At 38.4% G+C, this 12,297-nt stretch overlaps 1 protein-coding gene across 2 annotated transcripts; it reads left to right on the forward strand.

The window, feature by feature from the left end:
• Positions 1 to 748: 748 nt before the first annotated feature.
• rnf128a (ring finger protein 128a) lies at positions 749 to 12,033 on the forward strand. Of its 2 annotated transcripts, none has more exons than XM_079482725.1 (7): positions 749 to 1,356; positions 2,130 to 2,377; positions 7,580 to 7,651; positions 7,966 to 8,048; positions 8,157 to 8,253; positions 10,775 to 10,946; positions 11,296 to 12,033. In XM_079482725.1, the coding sequence occupies exons 1-7, from the start codon at positions 933 to 935 to the stop codon at positions 11,385 to 11,387; spliced, it is 1,188 nt and encodes a 395-aa protein (XP_079338851.1). In that variant the 5' UTR covers positions 749 to 932; the 3' UTR covers positions 11,388 to 12,033. The 2 variants fall into 2 exon arrangements, with proteins under 2 accessions (XP_079338851.1, XP_079338852.1); XM_079482726.1 differs by having other exon boundaries at positions 762 to 1,356; positions 10,838 to 10,946.
• The last annotated feature ends 264 nt before the right edge of the window (positions 12,034 to 12,297 follow it).

Consider the following 12,297-nt stretch of genomic DNA (forward strand, 5'->3'; position numbering starts at 1 on the left):
TTTTTCACACTGTTCATATATTAAGAAATAGATGCACTTCAATTATTATATTATGTATTATATTACATTACTGTATATGTTTTTGTTTCATAATGGAAGCAATTTGTAATCGATAATAAATATTTATTAAAGGAAGTTAAACAAAGGGTAACCGCTTCGCTTCATTTGTATTTTATTTGATTTTGTGCTCGATGTTCATTTTGTGTTCATTCCTTAAAAAAATAGATGCATGACGCCCCTATAAGATCTCTTTTAAAAAGAGTGATCATCGCACAAGTAATTAGTTTTGATTCTTAGAGGCAAGTTTTTTTGACCGTTTCATTCATTTGCACTTCTTGAAAATAAACATTCTGACACAAACAAAGCTGCAACTCCAAGCAAACAAAAATAATTATTACCAAATATTATTTTACACACTATTCTATTAACTACACAAAAGGCTTATATAAATACAAATAATGAGAATATGAAGTAGCTGTCTTACACAACAGTCTTTTGTTTGGAGGTTACTTTTACAAATAGCTCCTATTATGTTTCCTCTTTTGTATCAACGTAAATAGCCTGTTTGTAATTCATGAACCCATACAGCTTTAACAAGTTGTGTGTAATTGTTGAACATGCATGAGGGTGCATAGATCAGGTACAGTAGGAGCTAGTGAGGTACAAAAAACAAGGAACACATATCTAGGGAGGAAAAAACAACAGACATTTGTATGTGCGTGTATCTTTAATAAGATGGGGTGGGCGTGGCTTGAGTCGCCGTGACCTCACCGAGGTAGAGTTTCAACTCAGTTGCGTTACTAAAACACCTGTTGGCGGACAATAGGAAACTAACGTTGTTGTGTTTGCGGAACAATTTTAAACATTTAATTAGACTCTGTTGTGTTTTGAACTGTACTTAAGAGGGTAGCGGAAGAGATAGTTGACCGAATATGGGGCCTCTTGTGGGTCGGGATGTGTTTGCGTGGTTACTGGTGGCCTCTTTCCTCCAGGTGTCGAGTGTGCGCTTGGCGCAGGCAGCGTCCCTGTGCACCGCATACTTGAACGTTTCCTATGTCGATCCTAAGACGAACGAAACAACCTGGCGTCAGCAGGAAATCGGGTTGTATGGACAAGATTCACCCAAAACTTCTGTCTCGGGGAGCGTGTATTTAGCAAGACCAATCTACGGTTGTGACCGGGACACGGTTTATCTCCGACCGAACGTCACCAAGGGATGGATCGCCTTAATTCAGCGCGGAAACGGATGCACTTTCACCGACAAAATTAACATCGCGGCCGGGAATGGCGCTGTCGCTGCTATTATATTTAACGATCTTGGGACTGATCATCGGGTAATTCAGATGTCTCACCCAGGTATGTGAGTTAAGCTCCTATAGGTGACTTTGGACCACAGTCCTGATAAAATATTTTATTGAGTGCTTCTCCTATAAATTGGCGTAGATGTTCTGTATTTCTATTCCGATTACTTATTTAAACCAACATTGGGAGCCAGCTGTACTCTAACCCGGGCGTTATGGTGTTGTGTAAGTTGTTTAAAGTGGACAGTTCATAGAGAGATCATGTAGGACCTCCTCCTCGAAAGGCGCACAAGGAAATAGTCTCTTGTTTAGAGAAATAAGGAAACCGGATTAGATCTGTGGTTCGGATCTGGTTTCTGATTTTTAAAGGACAATGGCCATCATAATGAAAACATGCTTTGTAAAGACCTGATGCTTATTTTGCAATCTGTAATAAATCCACGTGTTTTATAATCTCAGGTTATGTCATAAAAGGTGTGTGGAGGAGTGGTTGCTATTTTGCGTTGTTAGGCAATTGTCAGGCAGTGTTATGAAAAATACAAATTTGATCCGAAAAATTATGATTTGACTCAAAACCCAAACCTTTAATGTTTTCTTTTAAAGTAAAAAAAATGACCTAGTGACTTTGTGTCGAGTGTCACGGTTTTATTTTCATTATTTTTGGAGATGAGATGTTTATTAACTTTAATAAAACCATTCATAGGAAATGGACAGCTTTTCTCTCCTGTTATCAGAACAGGCTGGTTGCTAAGAGTCGTGGCGTGCGCTTTGGTTTACGCTGCCCTGCGTGTTTTTTAAGTAGATTCTGTTCTGTTTTTGTGTCTCTAGGCACGAGCATCATAGCGGTTATGATCGGCTACGTCAGTGGGATGGAGCTAGAAGCGCTGCTAAACAAAGGCATCCCCGTAACCATAGAAATAGAGGTTGGGAAGCAGCAGTACGGTCCCTGGATGAGTCACTACTCCGTGTTTTTCGTCTCCATCTCCTTCTTCATTGTCACCGCGGCAACCGTTGGCTACTTCATTTTCTATTCCGCCCGGAGACTAAACAACCTCAGACGGCAAAACCACGATCAGGTACCGCTTAGCCTCCGTGTGGCTGCTTATTTTAAAGTGTTTCACACGTACCAAAAGTAAGTTTATCCATTGTGGTCGATATGAACCTGGTTTTGGACAGTTCTGTCATCACAAAAGCAATAATAAACCAAATTGTTATAACAATATAAAATATAAAATAGTTTTTATTTTAAATAGTTTTGTGTATTTTAAGAATTTAGGACTAGTCGTCATCATCATCATCCTCATTGGTCGGGTCCCCTAGTATGGAGCTCGACAATATGTTTCCACTATTCTCTATTCTTGGCGATGCTGATGATCACTTTTGTTTCCTCTTCCCTTTCGACGCGGGTCAGTGATTGACTGCTCTTCGCTCCAGGGAGAACTATTTGATTCCGGGCTTTTTGCTTTTGTTGTACTCGTCGATGTAGCTCCGGATCTTGTGTCTGAAGGTTAGGCGAGGGTCTCCTCGCTTGTTCTTATCACTGACTTCTGATGGCGTAGATGTGGGCTGGTTCGTTCTCTTCAATGTGAAGACAGTGGCCCACGAACTTCAGCTGTCGCTTGCAGATGGTCACGCTGACTGACATGGTTTGGTCAGTCTGTAGAGTTCCTCGTTTGTCGTATGGCCATCTCGTTGTCTAATTCCCAGCATGGTTCGGTAGCACTCTGAACTCATCGTGAGAGAGAGACTTGCGCTTATTCTGAAATTACAGTCTGAAAGACAAACATATTTATATGATCTACCTGTTTCTTAAGATGATGCAGAGTTAATTGCTGCCTCCTGAGTGGATGTTTGCCTACTTTGTAGATATTTTGCTTTTGTTCGCAAACTATTTCATTGCGCAGGGCTTACAATGAGTCTAAACATTACCCTCCGATAATTTGCAATCGCGTTCCTCTGTGCATTCACAATTGAGTTCCAATGGTTGGGGTTTGGGGGAACCGTCGCGCTCCTCTTGTTGAGAACCACTGCCCTAAATGATTGTTCTCTGTGTATTTTGTTGTTTCATGGCCGCAAACACAAGAGTGTTTCGACTAAACAAATGAGCTCATTGTGATTTAACACCTCATTGTCAACCCCACTGCATTGTCAGGCAAGCGTTCAGTGTTCAAATGAAAGTGGTGTTCCTGAAAACACTACACCGATTGAATGTGGTTTCCCAACTACCTGAAGGACTTTGTAGTGAATTTGGTTTGGAAAATGTGGTTGTTGTAATATAAAAAGAATCAATGTGTAGAGTATATGTGCCTATTAACATTTCTGCCTTGTTTGTTCAGCATATCAAGTGCATAGGTTTACTCTTATTACCTATTCAGTAGTCTGGTTAAACCTGCTTTAAACTGGCTGGTCTAGTTCCATTTGAAACTATGTTCTGAACTTATCATTTTGTCCACCTTAATGTCCTAACTCTATGTGCCAACGTTTGGGTCAAGAGTTTAGTTTAGTATGAAGGGAATGTTTGGTTTTGGTTAAAGTTTAGTTAAAAATTACAACCTGCGGTTGCCCTTACTGCTGTCAAAGATCACTGTACATACTTGCGCGCTCACACAGAGTTTCAGGGGCTAATAAGGAAATTGCATTGGACATTTTTTTTATACATAAGCATACCAATGCCAAAAGTCATTATCAAAGGTACCTTTTTTTCTTTGCTAAATATAAATGAGGTCACTGTTGAACATGCTTTGTTTGTGTAAATGTGTGTTGTAGGATAGTATTTGCACTTACTAAAATCATGTTTTTTCAGAACTAAGCAATATTATTATGGTAATGCATAGTATCCATGTGTTAAAAGGCTTATATGGGCAGATTGTGAGTGTCTTCAGAATATGTGTTGACTAGATTTCAGCTGTAGGTTTGTCTGAGAAATCTTAATACTGACTTGGCACGTATTTTTACAGTGAAATGTTTTGTTATGTGATTCTTAAATTGGCTTTGGTCATGGAAATGTATTATTTTATACTGTTGTCTGATGTCTTATGACGTTCCCGTGGCTTGGAAGTAAATGCCCACTGCTATGATTGGATAACAGTTCCAAAAGACAGCAGTGTGCCCTGTGATGTACTTTTCTTTTTGTCTTTTTGACAAACTACGTGCTTAGCTGGAGCCTTCTGTAAACTTGGTTAGACACGTAGGTTACACATAATCGGGACATATAAAGCGATCTCTAACAAAGCAATAGTGAAGCATCGTAAATCTATTTTCACTCACATAAGATTCCGGTCAGATTCAATATTGACGCCACAGCATTGCTTTTTAATCTCAGTTTCTCTGCAAATCCAGCATTCACGAAAGAATCCACGGTGAGCAGGAACGTACTTAAAAATAAACTTCAACCACACATTTTTAATATCAGAATCCGAAGGAAGCGACTGTGTTCTTCCACAACCAGTCACTGCACAATGTTGCATGTTTGTTGTTTGGTCGCTCTTAATAAAGTGAAGGAAGTCCTTACTTTCGCACATATGACATGGGGCTAGCCGCTCTCGAGAGCCCTTCGCTAAAGTGACCAGGTTGGACGATCTTTACTGAAAAAATAAGCAAATAAAGACGAGACGAAAACAAACCTAATTCTACCTATTATATATTTTATAACACTATAATCTCTAAATCTGCAACAGACCATTAATTAAGACCTAAGTGCAGAAGCTTTTTGATCGAAGACCAAACAACAAGTATAAAAGCGCTTATTAATAACGAAAATGTCAAACCACAACAGAGCAAAAGATTTGACTATGCACATCGGCACTGCATCGAGATGGAAATAGTTCAACTTTTCGGATTGCTGTGAACGCACTGAGGGTCATTTGAATGTAAATCGGGCCTAACGCTGATTCAGCGAGCCAACTGCATAGCTTAAAACATTACAATGAGGTACGCCACGTTAATTTAAGAAATCTTTTAAAATATGTAACACTTGCTTGCATGCAAAACAAACAATAGTCACCTAAACACCTGTGAAACAGCTAATACAGCTCTATTAGCTCTTGTCCTGCAACTCTACTGCCTCACTTGGCTGATAACGAAACAGCGCCTCCCCTGTGACGTAATACCGCAACTGCAGTTACAAAGCACAGTCTGTTGACAGAATACAGGCAGTGTTGTAGGGAAAACACCTGAGATCATTTTTGTGAGAGACTGAGGCAGCACATAAATTGGAGGAGGTGAACGCCTCCAATTTTTCCATGAAGGAAAAACCCTGGAAATTCTTAGTCATAAAGTATTTTTATAGGTCATATTTTATAGGTAACCGTTATATTTATTAGTTAGCCTACTAAAAGGATATTTCAGACAAGGAACAACATTTCCCCCCCATGTTTGACTCACCCTCAAGGGATCTTAACTGAATATGACTTTCTTCTTGAATAAAAATGCAATCGGAGTGACCACGTATCCTTTTACTTCCAAGCAGTAGAATGGGAGTGAATAGGGGGCAATATTTTACAGCTCCAAAGTGTGCATCCATTGATCAAAGAAGGTTCTCTAAACAAAGGTCTTCTGTAGTGAATTAATGAGTTTGTTTAAGAGAAATATCCATATTGACAACGCCATTAATCTCTAGCTTCTATTTCCCTCGGCTTCGTGTGAACCAGAGGCTTGTTTTTCATTCGGGTACCATTTTGAGTCTAGTCACCACTGCTCATATCATCACTTAATTGTTCTTTGTAACAAAGTGTGTTCTCTTTCTGTTATAATGAAGTACATCATTTTATAACCATTTAATAAATAATTACTGCAATATTCAGGACTGACTACTATAAAGCAACATCAATACCCAACAGTGTCGGGCTTTAGTACAGTTTTTATGTAAGAAACCAAAAGCAACACCCAAGCAGACCTTCCTTTCATTAGCATTCCAGCGTGCAAACACTGTGTTTCTGTGGTACATTGCGAAAGAGGACCAAAATAGTTTTATAAATGGAGATATTGATAAGAGCTCACAGAAATTAGGAGATTCCAGAGGCTTTCATGCTTTACCTGCCGATGTCAGAGAATGAGCCACGCTTATAGAAAGTTTAACACACACAACACATTAATGGAATCAATTTCAGTTCTGTAGCGGAACTGTTACTGTCGTATCTCGATGTAAGAACTCAAACATGCAGCGAGTTAAGATAGATCACTGTTATTAGGTCAATGAACCCCTGCAGGTATACAGGTGAACATGTGAGAATCTCTGGGGTGAGTCACTATGAAGGCCTGCAGGCACACCTGTGTAGCGTCCAAAAAAAACTTTTCTTTCATTATGTTTTTTGTGAGAGATGTTACGGCATGTTTATGAATCTTGTGAAAAAAGCGATAAATGAGACATGTTAACCACATTAATGACATCAAATAAATATTCTGCTATTCTCTAATCATTTGAGCAGTTTTCTATAGTTCAAGGAAATAAAGAAGAGTCAGATCTTATGGAGGACAGATATTTTTTTCCAGGTGTCTTTCCTCGTATAAGAGGAAAGTCATACCTCAGTTTCATAGGGATTTAAAGGCTTTATTTGGAACCCACACCGATAAACAAGTTATCTTATGGGTAAGTGTGGGTTGAATATGGTACATCGCATAAGTCTGTGTGGTTTAGAAATGTGTGAAGAAACATAATATTATGTATAATCATATTATGTAAAATATATTATTATCATATTGTGTTATATTCTATATTATTTTCCGATTTGGATATTAAGTTCTGTGTTGATTAAATAGTGTAGTATATACATGCGAATTGACAGACTGACTGACTTCATAAAGCAGCAGTGGAACATTAAATTGTTTTTCTCTGTAAACGGACAGTGTTAGGTTTTCCTTTCCATATCATGTGTTTAATGTTCAGTATCCTAAAAGGTCCTTTGTTGCAAGTGTTTGTGGAAAAAAGCAAACACTTTTTGCATTTTGTGTGTGTGCTTAGCATTTGTACTCACATTACAGTTGTGCAATATTCATACACTTCCTGAAAAACCAGTGAGACTAGGCCAGGGCTCGGTCTCGCACACACTCGCGCGCACACTGGTTTCTGGTTATGGGGACATTCCATTGACTTCCATTGATTTTATATCAGGCTTATGATATATTCTATCCCCTAACCACACCTAAACCTAATAATCACACAAACCTTTGTGCATTTTTTATTTTCAATTAATATAATTCTGTATGAACTATAAGCTGTTTTCCCATGGGAACCTAAAAAATGTCCCCACAAGATCAAAATTCCTGTTTATCTTTTACAGAAACAGCTGAAAGCCAAAGCAAAGAAGGCAATTGGTCAGCTGCAAGTGCGCACGCTGAGGCAGGGAGACCAGGTACATATGTGTGTGTGTGTGGGGGGGGGATATGCATACCTATTGCAGAATTAACTTTTGTTATTTACCAAATACTTATTTTCCACCATAATTTGCAAATAGATTCTTTAAAAATCAGACAATGTGATTTTCTGGATTTTTTTCTCTCATAGTTGAAGTGTACCTATGATGAAAATTACAGGCCTATTTTGACCCATTGTATATTTTAATGAAAGATTAATTTCAATAAGATTGAACAGACCGACTGACTGCAGGTCTACACTGCAACTGACATCATAAACTATGTTTTGATGTCTTGTGTGTGTGTTTCGCAGGAGACTGGCCCTGACGCTGATACATGTGCTGTGTGTATTGAATTGTATAAACCAGGAGATGTGCTGTCAATTCTCACATGCAAGTATGTCTACGTCTTCTGTTATCAGTTATGTTATCACTATAAATCTTAATGTTCCTGTCTTTCCAGTCTTATTTTGGGCGTACATTCAAGTATGTGTGTGTTTTGCAGTCATTTCTTCCATAAGTCCTGCATAGAGCCGTGGCTGCTGGAGCACAGGACCTGCCCGATGTGCAAATGTGATATTCTTAAAGCCCTCGGAGTCGAGGTGAGTTTAACCAACAGTCAAATTCCAAACAACATGGTTTATGTTTGTAAAGCTTAGAGGTATTAGCTTCAAACCTTTATGTCCAGTTCACACACGCTAACAAATATTCAATCTGCTTCCCTTCTCTTGAACTTTCGCTGTGTTAGAGATGGAAGACCGCTGCCTTCCTGCTTTCAATTAATGACTTTACAGAAAATAGTTTTAAGGAAACTAATTTAATTTCGTGAACTGTAATTATTATATTAAGTTATAGTTAGATACAGTATAGTAATACATTTTTTCATGTTACAGTTAGCAAAAAAAGGAAATAAAAGTCCTAGTGTAAGCCCTATTCAGTGTGATACGGAAGCACTGGATCATGTGCCTAGAGCATTTGATTTCGGTGTCATGCAGAGTGTGACATGAAGCATCTGATGGGTTCTCAGCTGTATACGATGTATATGTTGAACTGATGTCAAAAGTGAGGTTGTGTTCTTTTGTTGCTGCCCATCAAGATCTTACAGTAACCTACAGCCTCAAAGGGACAGTTCACCCAGAAACATTTTTTTTTATAATTTACTCACCCTTGGTTTGTTCCAAACCTGTATAGATTTGTTCTGATGAACACAGAAGAAGATATTTAGAAGAATGTTTGTAACTAAAAACAGTTTGGCCAACAGTGACTAGTAGGAAAATTACAGTGGTTGTCAAAAGTGCCCCAGACCTACATTCTTCAAAATATTTTATTTTGTGTTCAACAGAACATTAAAATGTACAAAAAAATGTGTCCTACTATGAAAGTCAATGGTAGCCGGTAAACGTAAAGTAAAAAATTTTTTTTTATATCTTTCTCTCTGTTTATCAGAACAAATACATTTATACAGTTTTGGAACAACATTAGAGGGAGTACATGACAGAATTTTCATTTTTGGGTGAACTGTTAATTAAATAACTTATTGTGACAGAGAGACATACTTGCACATCTCCTGGTTTATACAATTGCTTTTATCTCTGCTGAGACACACCCGGGTACAAAGTTTACTTATTACACTCTCAGTTGAGATGGTAGTAAATTGTTGTTATACAGACTTGCAGTGTGTAAAAAACACTGACAAGACACAGAAAGGTCATAAATATATCATAAATATATGGTGCTAGTATACTAACATTTTACTGAAGTCATTATACAAGATATAGATGTGTATAGAGGGCATGTATTGACGTCACTTTCCCTTGAGTGCCGGGGCATTTTCCCTTGAGTGATAAAACACGCAGCAAAATGGCTCCTTTCAGTAGAAGAAACAAAGAGACCGGGACTAAAACACGCAATTATTTGCTGAAATTAAAAGCAGTTGGACTTAACAGTGATACTTACGACTTACAAAGGAACCAGGTGTCCGTGGACCTCGAAATGTTTTGATATGTTTGGCATTGCGTTTCCTGATAATGTAAGCAGCCATTTTGCTGAGTGTTTCGCCAATCAAGGGAGCGTGTTTTGGCGTGTTCATCTGGTGTTCGGTTGGTAAAGTGACGTCACATGCATACTCTCTATGTTTGTATTGTTAATGAGCTGTGGATGGGGCAGAACTCTTATCTTTTCGCAAAGTGTCCTAAGTTTCCAAGCAGAGATGCTGGTGAAAATTGTATTTACCTTTTTCACCTAGGATTTTATTAAGGTTCCTCTCTAAACTTGTCCTGGTTAGCTCATCATACAGGCTAGCAGCAGACATCAATACTAAATTCTCTATGCAAACTGCGTTGATGACTGTGGTGATCTCCTTGACATAAAATTCAAATGATGTGTCATGGAACAATAGGCTTGTAAAATCCTGATAGAAAGATTTCTTGTTATCAAACATGCAGCTGTTGATGATAACATGCAAGTCACCTTCCGCTAATGTGTGTGGGATTTGTTCTTGATGTGAACCGAGTGGATTCTGCTGGCTGATATGGCACCAAGGGACTCCATTGTATAGTTTTGAATAACTATACCCTGAACATAAAGATTTGCAACATTATCCCTTCTGTGACCAGGCCTCGGCTCCAAACCCACCCTTAGTATCTAATGTCCCACGGGTATTCATTTCCTGATGCGGCTCAGCTTGTTTTCAGTGTACTTAACATTGGCTAGTAGTGTATCTGGCAAGTTTGGTTGATACCCAAGGGATTCTGTTCTAAACACCAAAGCATTTCCGGCTATTGTTCTTGTGCCTTGGGAGCTCACTTTTTGTTCGTGCTGTTCCAAAAATTATATTCCCATGCCCCTGGCTTTTTTGCCATAAGGTCATGTGCCTGGATAACAAAAACTGGAGGGTGGGAGGATCCACCTTGTTTTAGTGTTTACCCTGACCCTAAGCTGCTGCTTCCTTATGCCCAGTCATCATGGGTAGAGTAAGTTCAGTTCACTTCATCTCCTTTCCATATATATTTGTCAGCCTGTTTTTAATCCCCCGTGGTTTCATGAAACTTTGTTACTGTTTTGCCTACCATCAAAAATCTATGATTTTAATCATTTATTTGTCTAAATTTCTCCTTTTCGCAGATGGATGTTGAGGAGCAACCACATATTTCGGTGCCTGATTTTAGATCTTTTTCTATTTCTGAGGACGTGCCCAGTGAGACGGCATCACACACACAAAGTGAGACTGCATCTTCTGGATATGCATCCATGCACGGAAACGAACCTGCCGCTCCTCCTGAAGACACACTAAACGGTTTGAAAAGTCCACACGCTCTCATTATTTCACATATTTATATTTCGGATACAAGGTGTCTGTACTAGATGTCACAGCTTTACAGTGCTAACTGGTCAATGGACACATTCACTGACCTTCGTGTTTGGATATATTTTAAAATATATAATGCAACAGACATTATCTACAAAGAGCCAAGCACTCAGAGTAACTTGAATTTTATCTGTTTATTTTAAAATGTTATAGAAAAATGCATTACCATATACATAATGAGCCACATTACATGGCAGCATTATGATAGGTCAGTTGGATTCTTTAGTTTGCTGCAAATGGTCATTTTGTCTAAGTGTATATTATGATTGGTTTACAGGTCTGCGAGATGAGCAGCTGGAGGAACCACCTCAGTATGACAATCTTGCCTTCGAGAGTGATGTCTACACTCAAAATGAAGTCAGGACCTGAGTAGCCAGACAAACACTCATATATATACTAGACTGAAACAGATAAATGAGTTCGGATTTGAGGACCTGTAGTCACATTGAAGCACTGCTGAGCCCTTTGCTGATTAGTTTCTGACTAAGTGCCTATTAATATTCTCTCTCCCTGTGACTGTTTGACTCTGTGGTTGATCTCAGTGATTTCTGAGACAACTAGAGAGCATGATTTAATTCTCCATGATTAATTCAGGGAATCATTAATACTTCTTCAGGGTGTAATTCCCACTGTGGTTTTGTGAGGGTTGAGACTTTGCCTTCCTTAGCATTGTGACGTATTCAGAGCAGCTGTGGAAACCGATAGTGAGAGTGTGTGCGCGCGCCACCTGCTGTACATCAATGGACATAACACATACTGTACTTCCCTCCCACCCATGTTTCATAGTTTATTGAAATATATTGTTCCAGTTTGATGGAAATTTAAAATTTTAGACACACATTTGTGGTTGTGTGCAAATGTATATTACTCATTGCATAGACCTAATGGGTTACTTTTAAGAATGAGTTCAGATTTTAATGTTTAAATAAGGGATTCATATATATTCTTTGCTCTTTTAAAATGAAAAGAACTGACAATAAAATTAACATTGTAAATAAAATCTTTTATGAAATTGCTTGGGTCTATCTGGTTTGTTGTGTGTGTCTGAGCACTCGTAGACATTGATGTGTATGCGTGCGAATACCTTTTCTTTGTGACGTCAGATGATTATCTTGGTAGTTTGTGTTTACACTACACGTACTCATAATAAACCTTTGATCCACCCTGGGAGTGTTGTCTATCTTTGAGAGTCTATCCTACTAATTTTATATGAAAAAGTAACTTTGTTATAATAACCTCTTTTAATCAATTTTATAGAAAATGTTATTATATCTGCGGT

The sequence above is a fragment of the Barbatula barbatula genome (genome assembly GCF_947034865.1).
Source record: "Barbatula barbatula genome assembly, chromosome: 2".
Classification (NCBI taxonomy): Eukaryota; Metazoa; Chordata; class Actinopteri; order Cypriniformes; family Nemacheilidae; genus Barbatula; species Barbatula barbatula.

Excerpts from the sequence above, each read along its gene's own strand:
- rnf128a (XM_079482725.1), top strand. The coding sequence starts at position 933 with ATGGGGCCTCTTGTGGGTCGGGATGTGTTTGCGTGGTTACTGGTGGCC. Across the intron at positions 1,357-2,129 it reads AATTCAGATGTCTCACCCAG|GCACGAGCATCATAGCGGTT; the intron begins GTATGTGAGTTA and ends TTGTGTCTCTAG. Across the intron at positions 10,947-11,295 it reads TCCTGAAGACACACTAAACG|GTCTGCGAGATGAGCAGCTG; the intron begins GTTTGAAAAGTC and ends ATTGGTTTACAG.